The 26,166-nt window shown below is 37.6% G+C and overlaps 1 protein-coding gene across 5 annotated transcripts in view; it reads left to right on the top strand.

Annotated features, from left to right (window-relative positions):
- Positions 1 to 1,635: 1,635 nt before the first annotated feature.
- The window catches only part of PSIP1 (PC4 and SRSF1 interacting protein 1), a 37,651-nt gene continuing 13,120 nt past the window's right edge, over positions 1,636 to 26,166 (top strand). For 3 of the 5 annotated variants that reach the window (XM_066368204.1, XM_066368205.1, XM_066368206.1), the window contains exons 1-6: positions 1,636 to 1,793; positions 2,325 to 2,550; positions 6,012 to 6,088; positions 19,414 to 19,552; positions 21,964 to 22,068; positions 23,484 to 23,546. In XM_066368204.1, coding sequence (XP_066224301.1) covers positions 2,479 to 2,550; positions 6,012 to 6,088; positions 19,414 to 19,552; positions 21,964 to 22,068; positions 23,484 to 23,546 — 456 coding nt within the window. In that variant the 5' untranslated portion in view covers positions 1,636 to 1,793; positions 2,325 to 2,478. The remainder of the gene's footprint in view (positions 1,794 to 2,324; positions 2,551 to 6,011; positions 6,089 to 19,413; positions 19,553 to 21,963; positions 22,069 to 23,483; positions 23,547 to 26,166) is intronic. The other 2 variants (XM_066368201.1, XM_066368202.1) reach the window with 2 other exon arrangements.

The following is a 26,166-nucleotide window of genomic DNA, read 5'->3' as shown; positions in this document are numbered from 1 at the left end:
CTTTTCCCCATGCAGGATTTATGACTAACACCTGATAGTTATTCCTTTGTGTACTTTAGCTATGCTTTCTTGCCTTTTTAATAGTTACCAGTCTCATCCAGAAATGGATCACATAGGGCATGCAACAGTAACCTCCAGCTTCTTGCTCTGGTCATCTACTTTGTAGAAAGCAAGAATAACTTCACCCTTTTCTTGTTTAGCAATGTATAGTAACTACCGAGTATACATCGTATCAAATTCAAAGTCAAGATGAGAAGCTTCAAGGCATTTCTCCAACCCTTCCTATTCCCTGGCCAGTCAGTGCTCCTTTAGTACCACTTGAAATCCTTAGCACGTTGCTGAGGAACAATTTAGTCTCTTGAAATTACTTGTAGGACATTTTGCAGTGGGACTGTCTTTTCATTCCTTTTAAAGGAATGTATATTGCTTTCAAAAAATTCTCAATGTTTACCCACTTAAAGCTTTTCCTGATTTATTCCTAGTAGTGAGTCCTTCATTTAAAGGAGTATGAACTATGTACTATTATTTGTTTAATATTCTTATGCTTTTTCATTTTCACTGTTTTAAATTGAAAGTATTTGTGCTTATTGTTCATAGTTGTATGCCCAGCACCTAAGAGTGCCTAACACAGAGTAGGTATTTTTTTTTTGGAGATTCAATAAAAGATGAAACAAAAACGCAAGGTTAATTTTTATTAGTTTTCAAAATGCCCCCTTTGATATTTTTGTAATAAGTATTGGCTGAAAGATCCAAAAGTAAAATAATTTTAGAAATCCCTGAAGAGTATTCTAAGAAATAAGACGTTAGGTTTAGTAATAGTTCTACACTACCACTTACCAGCTACCATTCTACTCGAGAAATAAAATTTAGACGCAGTTAAAATTTACTCAGGGCCCCAACCCACATCCTACCAAACAGGCTTACGCTTTCCTGTCATTGTTTTCTACTCATCACATTCTGCATTCGTTAGGACTGCCTTTTCTTAACTGTTCTTGGTGATTTAAATTTAAAAGAAAAAAATAAGCTTTCTCATACAATTTCAAGAAAAAGGAGACTGCAAGGCCCATTCAGCGACGTGTAAGAGGCCTACTTGCCGCACACTCTGCCTCCGCCTCATGCTCGGATTTCATCTATGGGTTTTTGTACAGTTTTTTTTTTTTTTGGACGGAGCAAACCGCGCAAGTGCAACATTAAAGGCTCCCCACTCTGGGAAACGATGCGAAGATCATGCAGCTTAGGCTGCCAGGTTCTCCCTAACAGACAGCCAAGGGCTGGAAGCCCGGGTACCAGTTCCCAAACCCCGTAGACAACAATCGTTTCCTCCCTCCCGGCCTTTTACATACAGTACACATACAAATACACACACGCACAGCAGCCAGCAGGGGCGGGCCGGGCCCGACCATTCTACAAACCGCAGGGGGGAGACGCAGCGTGCCTATCTCTTTTCGCCCACATCTTCTCAGCTCGCATCCGTCTTTCCCTCCAATTGGCTGTAACTAATAGGAAAAAATGACCTTGAGGATATAAGGTCTTCTGTAGTTCCTCTTCGGAGCCACACACCATAGGCCAGAGCTGCGTTGCACCCCTACCTCGGCGGGAACTTGGTCTCGCCCAAGTGCTAGCGGGCGCGGAGCGGGAGCCGCGCGGGAGCAGCGCAGCGACGGCGGCGGCGGCGGTTGCGACTCCGGGCCGTTGAGACGCCTCTGCGGCAGCTGGTGGCGCAGGTGGCTTGCGTGGACGCGGGCAGTGGAGGCCGGCCCTCCACCGCAGGCTCAGCGCCGCAACACCGGCAGGTGAGCGGGCAGCGGAGACTCGCCCCGCCCCCCCTCGGTGGCCCTGCTCCTGGCTGTAGCGGGGAAGTGGCCGCGGCCCACCCGGGAGCGGAGGCGGCCCTGGGCTGCGGCCGTCGGGAAGCAGGTTGTAGGGGGAGAGGTCGTATGTGGATGGAAAGCGAAGGTTCCCTCGCCTTTTGCCTTTTTTTTCCCTTTTTTTGCTTTCAGACCCCTCCCTCTTGGGGCTTAAACCCGGAGGGGGAGCTAGAGGAAGGATGGGATGGGAGAAAGGGGAAATTGGCGCTGGGAAGCATCTCTGCTTCAGGTGGCGGCGTCTTCTGGGTCGGAGCGCGGGGGACCTGCGGACGCCTGGAGGGGCAGCTCTGGGGCTGCGGAGGCGGCGCACTCGGGGGAGGAGCGGAGGCGGCTCTCCCCTCACTCTGCCACCCCCCACTCCTCGCCGTCCTCCCTCCGCGGTCCTCCCCTCCCCCGCCCCTCCCCGTAGCCCCTCCCTTCAGGTTTCTGAGCTTGAACCGCCTTCCGCGTCCCTAGCAGGCGCATCGGGACTCCGCGAGGCATCCTCCGGCTCCTCCCGCCCCGGAACCTCGGTTTCCGCCCGTCCTCCCGCATCTCCCCCGCCGTCTGTGCCGTCGCACCTCCTCACTGGTCTTCGGATTCGGATCCTCGGCATCGCCCGTCACGAAACATGACTCGCGATTTCAAACCTGGAGACCTCATCTTCGCTAAGATGAAAGGTTATCCTCATTGGCCAGCTCGAGTAAGTGATTTTTAGCCTTCGCATATAGCGGTGCTACCCTTCTTAGAGGCCTACATCCTACCTTTCTCTTAATTTTTTCCTCGTATCCTTTCTCCCTATAGCTTTCCTGCAACCTGGTTTGTAACCCGATTTTTCAGTTTTTTGTCCAGTATTCTCCCATATAATTTTAAGAATCTAGGTGTTTCTACACACATGTATTTCCCTTTGGCCAGGTTTCCTTAATAGTAAGCATTTAAATGTGGTGCCAATTAATAATTTTCCATTGTAGGTGAAAATAAGTATGGATTTTTGTTTAAAAATTAACGAAACTGACATTTTCTTAATTTTTGGTAAAATATATAATAGTGAAATCAATGCCAAATTAGATGTCAAAGTGATATAAGTGATTAAATTAGATTTACAGGTATTTTTAATGTTTTGTAGTTGATGAGGCCTGGATTTGCTTAATAAAGAGATTTAGGATTAGCTGTTCATGAAAATTGTACAGTAAGTTAGCACCAGGGAAAATGTAGAAAATTTATTTTCACGTTTTCATGTATGAAGTTTGCTGTATGACCTTGAAGAAGTTGTTTTACCTCTTTGATTGTTTTACAGGGGCAAAAGGAGGAGTGGCCCCCAGACTCCTGGGTGCACATCTGGTGGTACAGAGGTGATTAAGGACCCAGGATTTTTTGTGACATTTAGGAATTGAGATTGTCTAAAGTGCCATTTTCAGAAAACGATTTTTGTTAGGTTATAGTAGAACACAGGTTTTAAAATAATGATGGAACTTAATAAATGTTGAAGTCCATTAAAATAGCTCAGAATTTTTTCTTATACATAAATGTGATATTCTAAAGTTGTAATTTCTACTAATATACTTTTCCTTTTGTGGCAGAGACAGAGAGAGTCAGAGATAGGGACTGACAGGAAGGGAGAGAGATGAAAAACATCAATTCTACATTGCGGTTCCTTAGTTTTCCATTGATTGAGTTCTCATATGTGCCTGGGGGGGCTGCGGGGGGGGGGGCTACAGCAGACAGAGTGACCCCTTGCTCGAGCCAGCGACCTTGGGTCCAAGCTGGTGAGCTTTGCTCAAACCAGATGAGCCTGCGCTCAAGCTGGCGACCTCGGGGTCTTGAACCGGGGTCCTTCGTGTCCCAGTCCTATGCTCTATCCACTGCACCACCGCCAGTCAGGCTCTACTAATATACTCTTATTTGAAGAATGTATTTCTTAAAGATAGTTAAAATGATGGCAGCTGGAGGAAACATACCTTTTACATAGAATCATGGAGTGAGTTGCCGAATGCTCTCCAAATATAAAATGTTCATTCTTTCTTGATTTTCCCATCTAGCTCTTTACAAACTCGGGTTTGCAATTTCTTTCACGAATCTGGAAAGTTTTTTTCCTCTAGTTTATGAAGGCTACTTTTCATTGAAGTCTTACTGGAACAATCCTTAATCATAATTCTTGTCTATGTATTTGACACTCTATTTCCTTTCTGATAACCTCTTATTTTAACCTTTATTAAGTTCATGCCTTAACCTCCAAATAGATTGCAAGTATTTTTTTCCCCATTGATGTGAGAGCAGGGAGTGAGAGGCTTCACCTTCTTGTTCCATTTAGTTGGGTATATACATTGATTGCTTCTGGTTTGTACCCTGGCTGAGGGTTGAACCCACAATGCTTTATCCACTGACCCACCTGGCCTGGGTGGATTGCAAGCTTCTTGAGGACAATAAACTTAAACTGGATTTCTTTATACTACCAGGGTCCCTAGTACATAGTCATGCACTTAGAAAACTATTTTATGTTTAAATAGATAGAGCACAGGGAAACTTGACAGGTTTAAGACTCCTCCAAGATACTTTTTTCATTATTCTAGTACCCTATTTTGAGGAGTTATAAAATCTGAGGTAATGGAATACATCTATATTCAGATTTTTGTTCCACAATACAGTTAAAAATCAAGTGAAAATGTTTTAAATATTATGTTTTTCTAAATCATCCTTCCCACGTGTTTCAATATGTTAGGTAAAGTTAGTGCTGATAAAAGCAAAATAGAGTAGCCTTAGGAGGGCCAGAGTTTTTTCTTTCTTAATTTAGAAAGTTTTATATTTAATAAGTTCCATCTGTATTGGAACGGGACAGTTTTGTCTTTTTTTTCTTAGATGCAGATAAGTCAACTTTTAAAAATTGCCTAATGTTTATTAAAGTCTATAGAGGTGCTAGACATTTGCACAAAATCTTAAAGCTGTTTGCTAGCTGAAAGAAGCATATGAACTGGGTTGACAAAATATCCCTTATGTTAGGACCTGTAAGGATTTTTACAATTCTTGGGACCTTCTCACAAAGTTGAAATGACGGGTGAAATAATTCTTCCAGGGATAAGTGAAGAAATTAAAGTTCCTAAGGGTGTTGGGTGGTAATGATTCTGTTGATGCCTAAAAATCAGACTACCAGTCAAATCATTGTCCCCGTGGTCATTTCTTCAACATAATGCATGCAGAACATAGTAGGCCCTCTGATGGTCTGCTTCCATCTTAACAAAGTCAATTTTTAATCAAAGTGTCTTTGAAATTAGAAGGAAAATGTTATTAAGTTTAAATAAATAATGAAGTAAAATAGAAATGTTACTAAATTCTGGCTAGATACTACTGTCTGATGGATTTAACTCTTGAGATCTGCTTTCCTTTTATTGATAAGCAAGAATAACAAATACCACTGATACTTAGACATAGTAGCACTTGATGCTTTCTTTCTTACTTTATTAGGATTGAAAGAGAAAAACGGAACAGGTAACTTATGTGATTCAGCCGTGTAGGTATATGATCTTTTCAGAATATGTTTAGGCAAAAACACTCCTTTCAACTTTTGTTAATGTCTGCTTTTGCATTACTCCAGTATTTGTATAGCCTCCCTGCATAAATATGTAGGATTTTTTAACAGGTTTATGTTCCATTATCTAAAATGCTTAGGGTCAGGTATGCTTAAAAATTCAGAATTTGGGAATTGTAGAAATGTGATGATGTGTGTGCATACAGAGTGGGCAGTTTACAGTTGTGACTACATAAAAGTTTATTTTTGTATTGTTTACTCTTTTATTACATATTTCTCCATATGAAGAAATGTAAATGTACTTTACCCGCCCCTGCATGTACCATATCATACATGTTGCTTCCGATAGGGTCTGGGATGGAATATAGTAATTTAACACTTTCTGCAGAGAAGCATCAGTAGATAAAAGGAATAATGGAATAACTTCACTATCAGACAAGGTTTTTCCTCCAAATGAATTTTAGAAATATCTTGGTTTTTAGAGCTTCTTGGGTTTCAAAACTAGGGATAAGGAATTACGGACTGGTAGAACTTGTCCATGATATATCAGATTCCTTTTGGATGTTTTGTTCCTAGTCTATTCTGTTGTATTAAGGTGTGTATGATTTAAAATATTTTAATTTTTCTGATCTTTCTTTTAGGTAGATGAAGTTCCTGATGGAGCTGTGAAACCACCCACAAACAAACTACCCATTTTCTTTTTTGGAACTCATGAGACGTAAGTCTTTTTAGTTCTAAAGGCAAACCACAGTTTATTTAGCCAGGGTCATTGGACATAAAATGAAAAACAAATAGAAATTATATGAAAGGGAAAATAGTAAAGGAATAGAAAACTTAAAATCACTTTTTAACTTGGAGGACAACCTGGCACCTTATTTTAGGCTTTTTATACACTGTTCAAAAAATTAGGGGATCAGGGAACGTGCAGATACTCCAGTCCTTTCAGCCTTTTATATAGTGCATTTTCATCAATGAGGTAAAAGTTGGTTTTGCATCTCATTTGCATAATTGAACAACTTTCTTTGACTTGTCTGCTTTTCTGATGTTCTTGTTTAAGGAAAAAAAAGTCAGATGCTTCTTTTATCACTTCATATTCCTTTTGAAATATCCCCATCCCCTAATTTTTGTGAGCCATATACTTTTAGGAAAGGTGAGAAGAAGCCTGGATGGTACCTTCTGTGTGTGTTTACATGTCCTGAGAGCCACTGTGACCACTCTGTTGCACCTGGTGGGCAGAAAACAGGATTTGGTGAAACTAATTTTTCAAAAATTATAGCTGAATATTGAACTGTTACTTCTAAGTGCATAGCATCACTCTAGGGGCTATCTCATTAATTTCAGAAAAAATAATATCCTACATACTTTTAATGGCCTTATAAAATTATATATAATCTCATTGGTTCTGAACCTGAAGTAATAGAATTTGCCATAATTATGGTAAAGTATGCTTGTTTACCTGGAACCAGGAGAACAAAGGTGTTGATATTCTAATTAGAATTGTGTATTCCTAATAGTCTACAATAGCAACATTTGGGTTAATGTTGCGTAGACACTGTATGAACTTTTCTGTAATTTCTTTATATAGTTTTATTAAGACGTAATTTTTGTCATATTTTACTTATTTAAAGTGTATAATTTAATAGTTTTTAGTATATTTACTTCCATACCCAATAGCAGTCATTCTCCATTCCCTTCCCATCCCTAGACAACTATTTTACTCTGTCTAGATTGGCCAATTCTGAACATTTCATATTAATGGTATCTATCATATAATGCCACATAATTATTATGATTTTAAATATAGTTTTATGGCTATGGCTGTGTAGCTTAGGAGCATCGTCCCCATACGCCAAGGTTGCTAGTTCGATCCCCTGTCAGGGCTCATATAGGAATTAACCAATGAATGCATAAATAAGCATAACATTGATGTCACTCCTTCTCCTTCCACCTCACTCCCCATTCTCCCCCCTTTCCCTCTATCTCTCTTTCCCTCTCCCTCCCTCTCTTGCTCCTGCTTCACTGTCCTTTCTCCCTCTCCCTCCCTCTCTCCTCTTTCTCTCTCCAAAATTAATAAACAAGACAATGAAAGTAGGGTTTTTTTGTTTGTTTTTTTTACAGAGACAGAGAGTCAGAGAGAGGGATAGACAGGGACAGACAGGAATGGAGAGATGAGAAGCATCAATCATTAGTTTTTCATTGCGACACCTTAGTTGTTCATTGATTGCTTTCTCATATGTGCATGTTACTTGACCGCAGGCCTTCAGCAGATTGAGTAACCCCTTGCTCGAGCCAGCGACCTTGGGCTCAAGCTGGTGAGCTTTTGCTCAAACCAGATGAACCCGCGCTCAAGCTGGCGACCTTGGGGTCTCGGACCTGGGTCTTCCGCATCCCATTCTGACACTATCCACTGCGCCACTGCCTGGTCAGGCGAAAGTACGGTTTTGAGTCCAGAATTGGATTGGCTTCCACCATAATTACTTTGAGTTTAGGTAGATTCTATATATAAACATTTAATTTTGTAAGAAATGATGAATTTCTTATTCCATGGGATAATATTTTAAAAACTTCTATAAATTTATTAGGGAAAAGTATCTTTTAATAAAATATTTGTGTAATGTGTATTGGAGCAGTGGTATTAACCAGGTCAGGCTACACTGGCATCACACGGGAACTTTAGTGAGACATACAAATTCTTGGGCCCTACGTACTAAATCAAACTGAGGGGTAGAGCCCCACCAGTATTTCTAGACGATTTTGATGCATGTGAAATTTGGAAACACTAATAAAATAATGCAAGTAGACATTCCTTAGGATTTTTAAGTTTTACAAGTTTAGATTTCTTGGCATTTAATTTTTCTGAAGTGTGAAAGATTTTTTTAAAATTAATTTATTTATTCATTTATTTATTCTTTGACCAGAGAGTGGTTATGGGGGGCAGATAGGGACAGACAGACATAAAGGGAGAGAGATGAGAAGCATCAGTTCTTTGTTGTAGCACCTTAGTAGTTCATTAATTGGTTTCTCATATATGCCTTGACCGGGGCACTACAGCAGTGAGTGACCTCTTGCTCAAGCCAGCAACCTTGGGGTTTCAAACCTGGGTCCTCTGCATCCCATTCCAACACTATCCATTGCACCATTGCCTGGTCAGGCTGAAGTGGAAGAGACTTTATACATTTATATATGTCCTTATAGTTCTCTATAGAAACACAGTTCATTCTTGGGTTAACTTTAGATGAAGAAGGATCATAGCTTCCCCAGTATTTAAAAATGAGGGTGTGTTGTGGGTTTTTTTTGTTTTTGTTTTTTTTTGCTCGACCAGGTGTTGCACAGTGGATAGAGTGTCGGCCTGAGACGCTGAGGACCCAGGTTCGAAAACCTGAGGTTGCCTGGTTGAGCCCAAAGGTTGCTGGCTCAACTGGAGCTCCCCCTAACCCAAGGCACATAAGAGAAAGTAATTGTTAAACAACTAAGGTGCCACAACAAAGAACTGATACTTCTCATCTCTCTCCCTCTTCGTCCCCTCTCCACTAAAAAAAATAAATAACGATTTTCTTCATGAATCGGGTGCAGTGGATAAAGTGTCGACCTAGAACACTGAGGTCACCAGTTTGAAACCCTGGGCTTTCCTGGTCAAAGCACATACACAATAATCAATAAGCAGCTCAAGTGAAGCAACTATGAGTTGATATTTCTTGCTTACCCACCATCTCTATAAAGTCAATAAATCTTAAAATAAAAATGAGGGTTTTTTTTACATTGTATCTTAATATTAAATTACACCAGATAACTAAACCTTCATAAGCATAGTTTGGTTAATGAAGACAACTAATTACTAATATTAAGGAGTAATACATTAGTCAAGGAATTAGAATCTAATTTTATTTAGTGATTTTACAGAGAAGGGGCAATTGAGAAGTATCAACTCAGTTGCTTCATTGTAGTTCATCACTTGCTTCTTGAATGTGTCTCGAACCTGGGACCGTAGCGTCCCAGCTCCACACTCCATCCACTGTGCCACAACAGGCCTAGCTAGAATGTAATTTTAAAATTAAACTGATAATAATACATTTTCATTTTAAAATGCACTTGTAAAGTTTTGTGCCTTAATGTTCTTATAAGTATACCATTTATCTTTGGAAGGGCCATGCTGCTTTATCTGTTGGTTTGGTGACTTTTCTTGTACTTACAGGTTTTAATTCAGAAAGTAGATCTTGATGATTTGCCCTACACACAAAGTTGGGAGGGTAGTTATTTGAACCTTTCAATTTGGATTTTGCATAAACAGTTGTTTATTCTAATGGCCTGTAGTTACGGAGCTGGGAAAGGAAGAACATAGAAGATTGAATAGCACTTTAGAAAAATGCTTATTCATAACATTTATATATATATCCTTATAGTTTTATAGTTCATTCTTGAAGAATGACCATACCTTTTCCAGCATTTAAAAATGAGAATTTTAAATTCTCCTTTTTCCCTCTAGGCCAGTATCTCCCTCTTTATCCTCAGCTCCAAGGGCCCTTCTCCTATCTCTGTAACTTTCTAAATAAACTTTACCTTTAAAAAGATGTGAGGGCCCTGGCCGGTTGGCTCAGTGGTAGAGTGTCTGCCTGGCGTGCGGAAATCCCGGGTTCAGTTCCCGGTCAGGGCACACAGGAGAGGCACCCATTTGCTTCTCCACACTTCCCCCTCTCCTTCCTCTCTGTCTCTCTCTTCCCCTCCTGCAGCAGAGGCTCCATTGGAGCAAAAGATGGCCCTAGTGCTGGGAATGGATCCTTGCCCTCTGCTCCAGGTGCTAGAGTGGCTCTGGTCGCGACAGAGCAACGCCCCCTGGTGGGCGTGCCTGGTGGATCCTGGTCGGGCACATGCGGGAATCTGTTTGACTGCCTCTCTGTTTCCAGCTTCAGAAAAATACCAAAAAAAAAAAAAAAAGAGGATTTTTACATTGTATAAATTAAGATATTTTCATTTGAATTTAGAGCAGAATCATTATATAATTTTTTATGAAAACGTCTGAATTTTCATAGTTTGACATGCACAGTCAATTCATCCAGTAATCAAATTTCAAATATTAGACAATAGTGTACACAAACTGTGACCGTATACTAAGTATCTTAAAACTAACAGCTTCAAAACATACCCTTAGTAAATAAGACTGACAGGGACCCAGTGCTTTTCTGGTGCCAAAAGTCTTGGTGCTTTCCTTGATTACATACTGTATAGTCTTTCCCCTTCCTCTCCACATCTAGTCAGCCAGCAAGTCTTGTTTTCCTTTCAGGTGCATTCTGATCTGTCCACGCTTCTCTCTCCATGTACTCTTCTGCAACCCAAGTCCATGCCAGAGTTACGCTTGTAAATAGTGTCCTAACCCTTGCTTGGACTCAGTTTTAGATCATGTCATTTCCCTGTCTGTAAACCTTAAATGCTCCCTTACTAATGTCACCAACAAACAAAACCTCCAAATTTTGTTTACAGATGTACTTTATCAGGCCTTATCAATTTTTTTTAAATGTTAAATAATAAACTTTATTTTGTCTCAGGTCCTTCTTGTTTTCCCTTTTTTGGAAAAGACCTTTTATTTTTAAAGTCTGGATCTTAGCTCAAATTCTTCTCTTTATGCTTATTTTCTCTATTACAGTGATGATTGAATTTTTTTTTCTTTCTCTACCCACAAATGAGCATGGAGAGCAGGGACCTTGTTTTTCTTGTTTGTCATCATTTACTTAAGTGCCTGGAGCATAGTGGCTGTTAAATAAATATTTGATGATAGAGTGAAAGCTCTATGTCTTAGATAAAATCATTTGTTGATTATGAATTTGCTGTCCATTAACCAACATTTATATAGTCTTCTAGCCAACTATATCAGAAGGCTGTCTTTAAATCCTGACTGCTATTTAACCTGTTGTATGACCTTGGGCAGGTAACTTAACCTTATGTGCTTTTATTATTTGTAAAATGGGAACAATAATATGTTCTACCTCAGTTTTGTGGTGCAAACAGGATATTACATGAAAAATGCTTAGAACAGTGATTGGCATGTATCAAACACTAAATGTCAGCTATTAATGACAGATAATGTGACATGCAGTGTGCATTTCGCTGACTAATTACCACCATTGGTAATTGAGGGAATATTTTCACTTCGATCTATTTCTCTAAAGGCTAGAAAATGTAAATGAAGGTGGTGTTTTTGTCACCTTTATCTCCATAGTGCCCCCTTTTGTTTTTTATACAAAGAGGTTGGATGTTCAGTCTAGGAATTTTAAAATTGTCCATCACAGCCTTTTTAAAAACCTGCCTAACATACAGTTTTAGGAGGAAAGGTGAGTGGGAAAGTGCTGATGTCCAGTTTTTCCTATAACCTCTCCATAGGAAAGCAGTAAAGGAATGAATCATAGAATAGGATTTTATTTTCTTCACTCGTTCTTCTCTACAACTTCTGTACTCCAGCCAAAGCTGCATGTGCTGGTGTGGGGTTTGTATAGTTTTGCATAAGCCCTATACCAAATAATGAGAAGAACTGTTTGTTTTCCCCTTTTTTAGTGAGAGTAGGGGAGATACAGAGACAGACTCCTTTATGTGCCCTGACCAGGATCCACCTGGCAACCCCATCTGGGACTGATGCTCTGCCAGTCTGGGGCCATGCTCACAACCAAGCTATTTTTAACACCTGAGGCAGAGGCTCCATGGAGCCACCCTCAGCACTTGGGGCTGATGTGCTCAAACCAATCTAGCCATGGCTGTGGGAAGAGAAGAGGGGTGGGGAGGTAGGGAGAAGCAGATGATCACCTCTCCTGTGTGTCCTGACCAGGAAACGAACCCTGGACTTCCTCATGCTGGGTTGAAGCTGTACCACTGAGCTAACGGCCAGGGCCATCTCTGTATATGAGCAGGTTCATGGCACATAGTATATGCATATTCCTTTATCTATTGAATTATATTCTATTATAAAAGAATGCATGCTGTCAAAGTATAAAGTCTAGTTATAAAACAGTATGTTTCGTATTTTATGATTTAATGAGAAAAGAAATAGCAAGTTAGAATCAATTTTTTTAAAAATTTACTATATAGTAATATTTAGCAGCAGGTAAATGAGTTTTGAGTTTGGTATCTTTAGCTCTGGTAAGCTTTCCCATTATAAATTTAAAAAATTTTATTTTTTAGTGAGAGAAACATTGATTTGTTGTTCTATATTCTATTTATACATTCATTGGTTGATTCTTTCAAGTTCCCTGACCAGGAAGGAACCAAACCAGCAACCTTGGCGTATCAGGATGATGCTCTAACCAACTGAGCTACTGGGCCAGGGCAACCTTTCCCTGTTTTTGTTTTTTAATTTTATTTAGAATATTAACAGGGTGACTGACATTGACCAATTAGAGTACATAGGTTTCAGATAAACATTTCTACAGCATTTGAACTGTTGATTATGTTGTATACAAGATTTGCCATTTTTTAAATGGGACTTTTGGTTTGCTTTAAAGGAAGAGTTATGATAACTGAGCTTTTGTGAGGGATAGATGTATACTGTGGATATATACATTGTTTATAAAGAGAATTTAAAGAAGTAGCTGCTTTTCTGTGTGTTTATAATCTGAAAACTGGAGTACATAGGAACACAGTTAAGGCCTTCAGGAGTATGCCATGTAACAAACACACTTGGAGGATTTAAGTTCCTTCAGAATTATAAAATTAGTATCATAGTTAATGCTTTGTTATTTTTTAAAGGATATTTACATTAGCCTTGCTTCTTAATGGGCTTTGACACTGATATTTGAAGTCTGAGTTCTTATGTTATGAGATATGGCATAAATATTAGATGTTTCAAAGACTACAGTGGATAAAGAAAACTCAAACCTTTTTAAGGAACACTGTCAAGAGTTGAGGCTCTGGCCTGACCTTGTGGTGGTGTAATGAATAGTGTTGGACTGGGAGGCAGAGGACCCAGGTTCGAAACCCTGAGGTCACCAGCTTGAGCGCAGCTGTAGAGCATTGTCCCTGTCCCATTATCATCATCATCCTTGTCGTCGTTGTGGTGTCCCATACTACCCCCCTCAAGGCACACATGAGAAAGCAAATCAGTGAACAACTAAGGCTAAGAAGACGAAGGAGCAGCAACAAAGAATTGATGCTTCTCATCTCTCTCCCTGCCTGCCTGTCTGTTCCTCTCTGTCTCTGTCACACACCCACAAAAAAGAGTTGAGGCTCTGCTACTTAATACTTAATAGCTAGATGATCTTTTTTTGTTGTATTTTTCCGAAGTGAGAAGTGGGGAGCGGTAGACAGACTGACTCCCACATGTCCCTGACCCTGGATCTATCCTGCACACCCCACCAGGGAATGATGTTCTGCCCATCTGGGGCGTTGCTCTGTTGTAACAGGAGCCATTCTAGCGCCTGAGGCAGAGGCCATGGAGCCATCCTCAGCACCTGGGCCAACTTTGCTCCAATGGAGACTTGGCTACTTGAGGGGACTAGAGAGTTAAGAGAGAAAGGAGAGGGGGAAGGTGGAGAAGCAGATGGGCGCTTCTGTGTGCCGTGGCCGGGAATTGAACCTGGGACTTCCACACTCTGAGCCGATGCTCTACCACTGAGCTAGCCGGCCAGGGCCTAGCTAGATCTAGATCTTGCCTGAGTCAGTTCATCTTTCTGGCTTATCAGTTTTCTAATATTTAAAATGAGCATTTTTGTGATCCCCTAAGGTTCCTTTCAGCTTGGGAATTTGTTGGATAACTTAATTTGAATTATTGTATATTTTTTCATTTAAAATTTTTTTTAAATAACACAAAAGGAGAGTTCTCTACAGAGGAAACATTTGTACTCAGATATTTAGAGACAACTCCTAAACCTGTTAATGTTCTGATGTATTTTCATTGAGATTTTTATGTCATTTTAAAATGGAGTGCTCTGGCCTGACCTGTGGTGGCGCAGTGGATAAAGCGTCCACCTGGACTGCTGAGGTTGCTGGGAACCGTGGGCTTGCCTGGTCAAGGCTCATATGGCAGTTGATGCTTCCTGCTCCTTCCTCTGTTCTCTCTCTTTCTTCTCTCTAATAAAAATGAATTAATAAAATCTAAAACATAAATAAATATATAACAAATTGGAGTGCTCTGAGGAATGAATTGGCTTAAGGTTGTGTCTTGGGGACCAGCAGTGGCTGTCTAAAAAAAACTAATCTGGGTCCTGAACACCTATCCTTTGATTACATACCCAGGGAAGATTCTATATGTTACTATTTTATGTTAAAGTATAATTTACATACAATGTTGTGTAACTTTGAGCTGTAAATGTTGATTTGTTAATATATTTGTATAGTGCAATATGATTACCACCATACTGTTAGCTAATACTTCCATCATGTTCCATAATTATGATTTCTTTCTTGGCGAGCACATGAGAGGGTTTTTTACATCCACATGGGCTTATTTTATTTTAGTGGTAGGTTTTTGGTTTTTGGTTCATTAAGAGGCTTCTTAAGCATATTCTTTGATCCAATAGTTTTACTTAAAATTTATTATGAAGATATGTACAAAGATTGAGCAATATGTTTACTGCAGCTGTATTATTATTTTTGAGAGAAAAAGTGAGAAGCATCAACTTGTAGCTGTGTCACTTTAGTTGTTCATTGGTTGTACAGCTGCTTTATTTTATAACAGAAAATTTGAGGCTCTGGCCAGCTTCTCAGTAAATAGAGCATTGGCCTGACATACATACGTACCAGGATCTATCCCTGAACAGGGCACACTTGAGAAGTGACCATCTGTTTCACTTCCCCTCTTGCAGCCAGTGGCTCAATTGATTCAAGCATCCTCCCCAGCGCATTCAAGTGTCGGCCCCAGATGGGGGATGCTGGGGGGGATCCCAGTTGGAGCACAAGCGGAGTCTGTTTCACTATCTCCCCTCCTTTCATTTAAAAAAAAAATTGATTATAGCAGTGGTCCAATAATGAAATAATTTGGGGATAGCCATTCAGTGAATAGTATATAGCTGTTAAGTAATTATATGAGATATTCATTTTAATTTGAAAAATTATTTATGGGTATTATATATATTAAAATTACATACTTATGTGTACATATGCAACTAAAAAGTGGCTGAAACAGTAACTATAGTTGGTCAAATTGAGGATCACTTACTTTCTTTGTTAGGATGTGGTATTCACCAAAAAATATTTTAATAGCTTGATTGAGATATAATCATATCCCAAACAATTCAACTATTTAAAGCAGGGGCCTCCAAACTGCGGCCCCCTGAGGCAATTTATCTGGCCCCCCCGCTGCACTTCGGAAGGGGCACCTCTTTCATTGGTGGTCAGTGAGAGGAGCATAGTTCCCCCTGAAATACTGGTCAGTTTGTTGATTTAAATTTACTTGTTCTTTATTTTAAATATTGTATTTGTTCCCGTTTTATTTTTTTACTTTAAAATAAGATATGTGCAGTGTGCATAAGGATTTGTTCATAGTTTTTTTTATAGTCCGGCCCTCCAACGGTCTGAGGGACAGTGAACTGGCCCCCTGTGTAAAAAGTTTGGGGACCCCTGATTTAAAGTGTACAGTTCAGTTGATCTTAGTATATCCAGATAGTAGTGCAGCCATTTGCACACTTCTAGAACATTTTTTATCACCCCAAAAGAAGCCCTGTATCCCTTAGCAGATACTTCCCAGTTTTCCCTTCTGTCTTCCCTTAGGTAACCACTAATCTATTTGCCTTATTTGGACATTTCAAATATAAATGCAACTATACAACATGTGGTATTTAGTGACTGATTTTTTTTTTACTTAGCATGTTTTGAAGGTTCATCTGTATTGTGGCATGTGATAGTACTTCCATTTCTTTTTATTCCCAATATTCTTTTGTGTTCATCTTCCATATTTCTCCATTCATCAGTTGTCTGGATTATTTCTGCTTTCAGTTATAAATAATGCTGCTGTGGACATTTGTGCATAAGTTTTATTTGTTTTTCTTTTAAAGATTTTTTTTTTCTTTTACAGAGTCAGAGAGAGGGACAGATAGGGACAGAAAGACAGGAACTGAGAGAGAGGAGAAGCATCCATCATCAGTTTTTCATTGCGACACCTTAGTAGTTCATTGATTGCTTTCTCATATGTGCCTTGACCATGGGCCTTCAGCAGACCGAGAAACCCCTTGCTTGAGCCAGCGACCTTGGGTCCAATCTGGTGAGCTTTGCTCAAACCAGATGAGCCCGCGCTCAAGCTGGTGACCTCAGGGTCTCGAATCTGGGTCTTCTGCATCCCAGTCCAACGCTCTATCCACTGCACCACCGCCTGGTCAGGCTGTGCCTAAGTTGTGTGGACATTTTTGCATTCCTGTAGGAGTGGGATTCTTGGTTGAAAGGATAACTTTATGTTTAAACTTTGGAGGACTTGCCAGACTTTTAAAATCAGCTGACAGAATTTTACATTTCTACCAGGAATGTATAGGTGTCCCAGTTTCTCCATATCTTTGCCAAGGCTTGTTATTATTGGTCTTTTTTTATTATAGCTATCCGAATGGGTATGAAAGTTCTGTAGTCTTGATTTACATTTCACTGATAGCTAATGATGTTGAGCACCTTTTTACATGTGAATTTTTTCAACCTTCTGTGTATAACATGAAGATGTCTCAGAGGAAGTGATGCCAATACTGAAGGTATTTCACAACACTGAAGGTAATGCAAAGGATAAAATGTTGGAAGCTGATCAGACTTAGAAAGGAATATGACAGCTTGCCAAAGCATAGAAAATACACTTATTCCATATCATAGGTTATGTGATCAGAAGACGGCAAGCACTGTTCAAACTACTTTTGATAAATTCTACAAAGAAATCAAACAGTTTAAATCGCAGTGTTTCTAATATTTTGGACTACAGTGTATTAATAAGTATTGGTTTTATTATTTCATTTTCCTTGCACACTGTAAGAGTGTCTTCTCTTTTTAAATAGCTTTTAGGTTTAGTGTTGTATCTAAAAATACCCCATATATGAGGTTTTAAAACATTTTTCTGTTTACTAAGTGTTTAAGGTACCTTCCACTTCTTGAATTTCCTTTTGTCACCAGTTTTGAGCCTTTTGGGTATTTTGCATTATAAATGACGGTGCTTTCTGACTTTCTGTATTGCTGTTTGGCATACAACTTGTTTCGAATCTCTTTATATTTCTCTCTTGTCTTTGGTCTTATAAGTTGTTTTTGTAGGATTGTAGCAGAGAATATGTGTTGATTTGCCTTGTTTTAATAATTGAAGTATATTTTATTTTTGATGAAGGTTTTAAGTGTTTTACTTGGAATTTGAAACTGATTATGTAGGAGGAATTGTTTTACTGTATTAATGTCTTAATTTTTCTAAGTTGAGACTGGATAGGAATGAATGATACCTATTAAAAGTAAATATCTGCATCAAATGAGATGATTTAAGTGTGCTTTAATTGATATGCAGTTAAAACATGTATTTAATGAGTATTCCTCAATTACAGAATTTAAATAATAAAGCTGACTTTTATATACACTGATTATATTGAAATAGAGCTCTAAGTCTCGATTTAATTGAAATTTTATTTTAATGTCTTAAAATATTCTAACTGGGATGTTTATAATCATTAGGTCCCCAGTTCTTCAAGAATTTCAGCAGACAAGAAATTTGTGATATATACCTTATTTATAGTTGAAAATATTAAGTTGTAGCATATTTTAAAAGATAAGAGTAATTTGGTTTTCCACTTGCTTTGAAGAGTACACATATATAACAACCATTATAGCAAAAAAAAAACAAACCTCATACATACTGCATATCTACCTTTATAGAATTGACAGTCTTTACAGAACTGACTGGCATAGGGAGATATACGGAGTTTTTTCTGGAGAAAATAATCTAAATACATCTGTATGTATACACAAAAGCAGTGAACTCTCTTCATTGGCGGATTCCATATTTATGAATTTGCCTGCTCACTAATATTTAGTTGTAATCTCAGATCTGTACTCCTGCCTTTCTGGTCATGTCAGTACAAAATAGTAAAAAATTTGAGTAACTTGATGCACACATTCCTAGCTTAGGCTGAACAAGGCAGTAGTAATACTTCTGCCTTGTTTCAACTATCATACTGTAAGCAAGTGTCCTTCTTGGAATCTGTGCAGTGCCATAGTTTTTGCACATTCGTGTTTTTTGTTGTTGGTTATTTTGCTGTTTATAATGGCCTCCAATTGTGCTGAAAGTGCTGAAGTGCTGTTTAGAGTTCTTAAGTGAAAGGAGGCTGTGCTGTGCCTTATGGAAAAAGTGTGTGTTATATATGGCCATAAGCTCAGTGTTAATGAATTGCAATATTTATTAAGATGTCTTTAAACACAAACATGTAAAACAGGTTATTTTGATTTGTTGAAAATGTGACCAGAGGCTCCAAGTAGCCTACCTTGTCTTTTTCCTGGAGCAGCGGTGTACAGTATTCACTAATTCAGTATATGCGATGACTTTACAGGACATAATTACCACAAATATAAGAATTGACTGTTGCGTGTGTGTATGAATGACCCAACCAGTCAGTCAGAATATTTGATTCCCTTATTGAAAAATTCTTAACAAATTCATTCTATCATAAAAATTAACTTGTATATTACAAATAGAAAACTTACATATATACCTTACTGACAATGTTTTATGAGTTGTGTATTTTACCATATTACATGGCAATAAAATTATATTTGAAGTGCATTTAAATGTATTAATTTATTTTTGTGTATTTTATGTTGTAAAGTATATATAACAATTTCCCATTTTAACAATTTTTAAGTGTACTATACAGTTCAAGGTCCTTAAGCACATTCTCATGCAACTTGTTTTTTTAAATAGGATTATGGATAGGTGCTTGTGACTGAATTTAATAAAAGTATTCAGAATTAAATATAATTATTTGTGTCTGCCCCTTTAGAAAGAGTTTTAATGCATTTTAGATTAAGAATTTTGATAATTGCATCATGTGGTAGTGCTATTTAATAACTTACTATATTTTGAGTTTGCTTTGCACTCACATTTTCCCCCCCTCTCCTTTTTAGTGCTTTTTTAGGCCCAAAGGATATATTTCCTTACTCAGAAAATAAGGAAAAGTATGGAAAACCAAATAAACGAAAAGGCTTTAATGAAGGTTTATGGGAGATAGATAACAATCCGAAAGTGAAATTTTCAAGTCAACAGGTGCGTCATATTACATGATACTTAGTTTAGTATTATGTATCCCGTCTTGAGGAATAATCACTATTCTAGCTGTAGGAAAATAAATATTAATTTGAGAACCATGTCAGTTTCCAACCAAATTGTTCTTATTTGTGAGGTTGAATGTTGACTTCTCATATCTGGATGAACTGATGAAAATATTACCTGCATGAATGTATTATATACCTTGGATATATTACTTACCTCCATCTGATTGATAGTTTATTTTAATGTAGTTTAATATATCATTGAATTTAAAGCCATATGTACTGTTCTGATAATTTAGGTTTATAATTTGAAGGGTGTGTGTTTTCTTATGTTTTAATTTCTATATCCATAAAATTATATTAGTGTATGATCCCCTGATGAGTTAAAGTAAACATGTGACAAAAGTACTGACAGCACTGTACAGATTATACAGAATGCTTTGGTGACTAGATTAGCCTTAAACCTCCTGTTTATTTTTCATGTGATCAGAGTTTTTGTTTTTATATCAGTTTTGAGCTAGTAAACAAGGGGGGGGGGGTATAAGTAAACCTAAAGAAGAAGATAGCAAGAAACTGAAAAATTTTGTAACTTTCTACTTTTAAATCTCTTTCACACTTTTTTTCTCATTTTTTTGGTTCTTTGCATGTGTCACATTTTTTCTTCGCATTGTTAATTTTTCAGGTGCTGTTTTATCTGGAACATTTAAATCTTTCATTGATGCTCCGGGGCTCCATTAAATAATCCTAAGTGCCTTCATTACCATTCAAAACTTATTTGTTAAAAACTCATCATACCATGTCATAATTGCTTCTGTACTTAACTACCGTAGACTATTAACTCCATGAACAAAGTTGTATGTTCTCTGTGCCTAACATTATTTGTGTGGGCAGAGTAGGTCTACACTAAACATTTATTGCATGAATGTAAGAACAGTTAGATGAATGGTTCCCATCATTAATGCGTTGACTTCGTAAAGGGAAACCAAAGACTTTAAACTGTTTACTGAAACTTACATTTTATGATTTCACTCTAATAATGAATCCTGTGACTACCTACAAGGTCTTTTTCATCTTCCACATTGCCCAGCACTGTCACTACTCTTTTCCTACCTACTTACTAATCTCCAAGTAGTTTTCAACACAAGTATGTGGAATTTCCCATTTCACAATGAAATTTTTGGTAGGTTGTATGCATGGAAACCCAAGAATTGTCTGTCTTTATACAAAGTATCAATGATTGTGTTGCATGTGATCCGCTGTGTCCCCTGTCTAAACACATCCCCAGTGGCACATTCCTAGAGTTTGGGGAAAGCAGTAATGTCTAAATAATTTTGTGGCTTATCATCATTGCCCCCCCTCCCCCTTTTAACAATAGAGGAAATTGGTTTACATATTAAAAGACTCGCCAAAGGGAACAGAGCTAGAAAGGGGCATAGTTTAGATTATAATGCTATCATTTCACAGGTCTTTGCTTACCCTCATCTCTTAATATGTATGAGTTTCTTCTGTTATTCATCTTTTTGGTTGGTGTTAATGAATGTCTCAGGCCTCTAGATTACCTGCTTAAGTATCACCTAGGGTTACTTTTCAAAATTTAATGAGGATTACTGGACTCTTACTCAGTACCTGTTAAATCAGAATCACTTAAGTTGGGGTCTTGGGAATCCATTTTAAATAAACTAAGTTTTAAAGCTTAAAGTATTTAAATAAAGCTAAGGCTGTATATTTGAAATAGAGTACATAGTTAAGCTCTCCAGAATATTTCAGTAGTTGAATACAGTGTAGGTCTGTTCTATTCTAAATCAACTTATATTGTATCCTGTTGGGTATTTGTTGGTTAGAACATCGGAATTCTTTATGGTAAATGTTCATTTCAGCCTCAGTATTTTATCCTCTGCACTTGTATACATTAAATTGCAGGAATATAATACCTTAGAGCAGTGGTCCCCAACCCCCGCACTGAGGACCAGTACTGGCCTGCAGAGAAAGAATAAATAACTTACATTATTTCTGTTTTATTTATATTTAAGTCTGAACGATGTTTTACTTTTAAAAAATGACCAGATTCCCTGTTACATCCGTCTAAGACTCACTCTTGATGCTTGTCTTGGTCACGTGATACATTTATCCGTCCCACCCTAAAGGCCGGTCCGTGAACATATTTTCTGACATTAAACTGGTCCGTGGCCCAAAAAAGGTTGGAGACCACTGCCTTAGAGGACTTTTCTAAAGAAAATAGTAGCATTTGGAACTTTAAAATTGTTATGTATTGAAAGTGCCGTGTGGAACAGAAATGGGGATACTTTTCTAACTTACTAGCAGGCTTTTGATTTTTCATTTGTAAAAAGAAATTTTTACATGATAAAAATCTTATTTTATAAAATTAATACATTCAATTGTTCATAGGCATCAGCTAAACAATCAAATACATCATCTGATGTTGAAGTTGAAGAAAAAGAAACTAGTGTTTCAAAGGAAGATACTGACCATGAGGAAAAAGCCAGCAATGAGGTGTGTTTAATCTCTTGTATTCTAAACCATTTAGTTGTAAGGAAGAAATTGTAAGAAGTGATGATCACTTGATCACAAAGTAGAAAGTAATCTTTAACTCTCTGAATAGTGAGTTTTTTTTTCATGTTCACTGACCCCCCCAGAAGTGAGTTTTTTTTTCCAAAAAATGAAATTAGTTCCAGTTTCATTAACTTTAAAATCATGTTTGATAACTAATTTATGGAAATAAGAACATACATTTTCTTTTTATTTTCTTTTATTATTTTTAAAATAATTTTTAAAAGATTTTTATTCATTCATTTTAGAGAGTAGAAGAGAGGAAGGAGGAAGAAGCATCAACTTCCCTATGTGCCTTTACCAGGCGAGCCTAGGGTTTCGAACTGGCAACCTTAGCGTTCCAGGTCAACACTTTACCTACTGTGCCATCACAGGCCAGGCCATTTCCCTTTTTTTAATGTTGCCTTACACATGGATGATCATACTCTGGATGGTCAGGAGGCACGAGGACATACATGAATGTACATACTACTCAAAGGGTTAAAGTAGTTGGCTAATAAATGAGAAAATAATTTAAGGCTTATTTCCTTATATAAATATTAAATACTACATTGTAAAATAATTTTTTGCATCTTTAAGATGCCAGGATGTTTTTATTTGGATTTTGCTGTATAAAATACGATGTCCAACTATAGCAGAGTTGGTTAGTTTTTGTTAGGGAGTAAAAAACTTTTTTCCCATTGATTTGCTATAGAGAGAAAAAGGGGATGAAAGGGGGATGTAAAGGAGAGAAAGAAGCATCAGTTCATTTCACATTTAGTTGTGTCCTCACTGATTGTTTCTTTTATGTGCCCTGACTGGGGTTGAACCCATGACCTCTGGTGCACTGGGTTGACACTTTATCCACCGAGCCATCTGACCAGGGTGTTGTTAAGAATGCTTTTAAAACAAAGTATTGTGTAATAGATGTACTTACTGGAAAGGGCATTGAACTGGATTTTTAAAACCCTAGGTTTATTTCTAACTCTGTATTTGATTATCTATGACTAGGGAGATTCATTTAGCATTTCTAGGCCTCATGAAATGACTATTAGATGATCTTCAAATTCCCAACCACTTATTAAAAATCAGAACTCTACTGTAATAAAAAAGTGGTTTCATAAATTTATGAACTTCTGGTGTGCTAGCAAGTATGACTTAGATTTGATTTGACAGAGGAAAGAATTTATTTTTTGGCAAATATACTGGCTATTGTTTTGACTTTATAATGATAAGATTTTTAATGGTTTTTCAAAGGTTGGAGAAGCAAAACAAATTTCCCTAGAAGTTTTAGTGAAATCTTCTTGTGACTTTTAGTTGAAGACATTTTCTTTCACTCTAGGAAGAATTTATTTAATTTCCTCTGTATTTTTTCCTAGGATGTGACTAAAGCAATGGACATGACCACTCCAAAAGCTGCCAGAAGAGGAAGAAAGAGAAAGGTAATGTTACTGCTTCACCACATAATCTTAAAATAAGTTTTTAGTTGGATTAAGAAAGAGTAGATATAATGAAACCTTACCATTTAATATAAAATTTACCTTTTACTCTTAAGTCCTTTAATATTTTAAAGAGTAGGTTATGTTTATTTAACAAAAGTGTTCCTCAGCGATGCAGCACTCGTAATGTAAGTTGAATGGTAAAGGGGATAAAATGCACCAATTTTTATTCTTTTTTATGATACTGTTTCAAGTTTATCTCTATAAAATGGATAATATATATTCATGAGGTTGAGAGAATTAAATGAGTTAACACATGTAATATTTGTAATAAATCCTGATGCACAGTAATTGCTAATGTGTTGTCCATTATTTTGTTCTTGTTCTCAGAAAACTGTTGTATGAAATGAGTGACAGTTTAGATTAGGTACACTATATGCTTTTAACTAATGTGAATTTCTTCCCTATATGGAGTTTTGTTCATTACACCTTTTGCTGACCTATATCATTTTGCCTCCCACTGATATATGCCAAAGATTCAAAGAAAATTAAGAGTTCAGTATTTCATGAGAAAATAAAGTAGAAATAATTACAGGATAAAAAAATAATTTTTATCCTGTGGGCAGTGTGTGGAAGAAGTTATGATACCTTTAACAAGATTTTAAATAACATAATTTTGTCAGGTGGATGAAGGACAGGTAGGACATGTGAGACAATTTTAAAAATACGTACAGAGGCACAGAGAAATGATTGCATTTCAGATTATCAGATCATAAAGTTAGAGGGAAAAGGGCACAAAAAATGTTATCTTGAACTTAGAGAAGTAATGGGAAGCCAATGAATCATTTTAAATTTTAGGTGTCTCCTCTTAAAACAGCATGAATGATGGAGTTAGATTGGGTTTGTGAGACCAGTTAACTGGTTAATTCATTCAGATTTTAGTAGTAACACTGGTCCAGGCAGAGATCTGAGCTGTGTCTGTTCTCGTTGATACTATGTTTCTCTTGAGACAGATAATAAATACATAAGAAAGTTTAAGTGGGGAGTTAGGATAGTGACTTGGTAACACCGTTTTGGAGGACCTTATTAAGGAGTTAGCATGCAATTGGAAGGACAAGAGGAACTATATTTATAGCAGGTGTTTTTCGTAGTATAAATACGAGATCAGATTTAAGGGCAGTTTAGGAAGTAAAATTGACAGTTGATTGGAAGTGAGTGTGAAGAGGGGGCAATGAATCTAGGATGACTCTAGGTCTTGGCAGGAAGACTAGATTGGATACTGAGAATAAAGGAGATGCTGACTTGGGAGCAGAGGCATGGGGAGGAGGAAGTAGAGCACTGTGGAAAGGAGACTGACGCTATAGCCACAGTTTTGACACCAAAAGGGGGGAGGTAAAAGTTAAAAGAGGCCATCACTGATATATAGACTAATAGATGAAGTAGTTGAAGTAGAAAATTTACTGGGAGGAATGCAGAATTGGGAATCCTGAGGAAATGAAATGGTAATAAAAGGTTGCTTTGTAAAATTACTGCTGAAAATGAACTGTCAGGAGGTGTATTAAAAGGGAGAACAGAATTTTAAGAATGAGGGAGTGGTCAGTACTGCCCTATAGAGAGGGATTCCAGTAAGATATGTAACAAGATACTTTAAGGTCAAACAGTAAGGATGGATAAAGTGTGTTAGTGAATAAAATGTTTAACGTTAAAGTTTCACTGCATTTGAAGTCTTTGACGGAAAGGAGAAAGAGGCAGTAACAGGCATTTGCATGGGTAAGGGACTGTTTAATGTGAGAAAAATACAGTAGAGGAGTTAAGGCTTCTTTGCAAAATGAGGAAAGATCGAAGGTTTTGAAAGATTATATATTATTATAAGTAAGGACATGCTGGATGAGAAAGAAGGGAGAGCACATTTGAAAGAACTGACTTACCAGGAAGAAGGAGATGGACATTTCATCCCTTTTGACATTGAAGGGAAGAATAGAGGAAGCTATTAAAATAACTTTCTATGGAGACTTGGAAATTAAGGAAGACTGCTGGCCTCAGTCTCTCCTTTCTGGTGCACCCAATTCAAAACAAGATTGCATGTATGGTATGTGGGAAGAAAGAAAAAGTTTATGCTAGTGAGGAGAGAAGAGGGGAGGGAGGCATGACAAAAGACAGGTTAAAGGTTGTATTGGGTGGTTTTGAGTTACCAGCTGAGTTTGCATAAAATGAATGCATGTTTATATAATTTTCAGGAGGGCTCAGAAGCAGGGAATAGTAGAGCACGGAAGGTAGAATTTTATAGTAATCCTCTGTTGGAGATTTGTGGAACAGGTGCAGCAAAACAATATAGAGGGCTTGAGATTGCAGCAATACTAGCCTCATGAGGTCTGTGTCTGTGGGGGCGCTTTTAGATCATGAAGGCAATAGAGCTAGAAAAGGGGGTGATAAATGGAGAGAAAATGTGTCAAAGGGTTAGAGGTTTCAGTGAGATAAAGTAAAATTTTTATAGTTAGACTTTGCACTTAAATGTATACTTATATGAAATAAGATAATATTCTTTTCTCTGGATAAAATATTTATTGATTTTATTTTCATTAAGAATGAATTTGACTTGAATGATTTTCCATAAGTCAAACAG

The sequence above is a fragment of the Saccopteryx leptura genome, chromosome 2 (genome assembly GCF_036850995.1).
Source record: "Saccopteryx leptura isolate mSacLep1 chromosome 2, mSacLep1_pri_phased_curated, whole genome shotgun sequence".
Classification (NCBI taxonomy): Eukaryota; Metazoa; Chordata; class Mammalia; order Chiroptera; family Emballonuridae; genus Saccopteryx; species Saccopteryx leptura.
The sequence above is the reverse complement of the archived record's forward strand: the minus strand, read 5'-3'. Positions and strand labels throughout refer to the sequence as shown.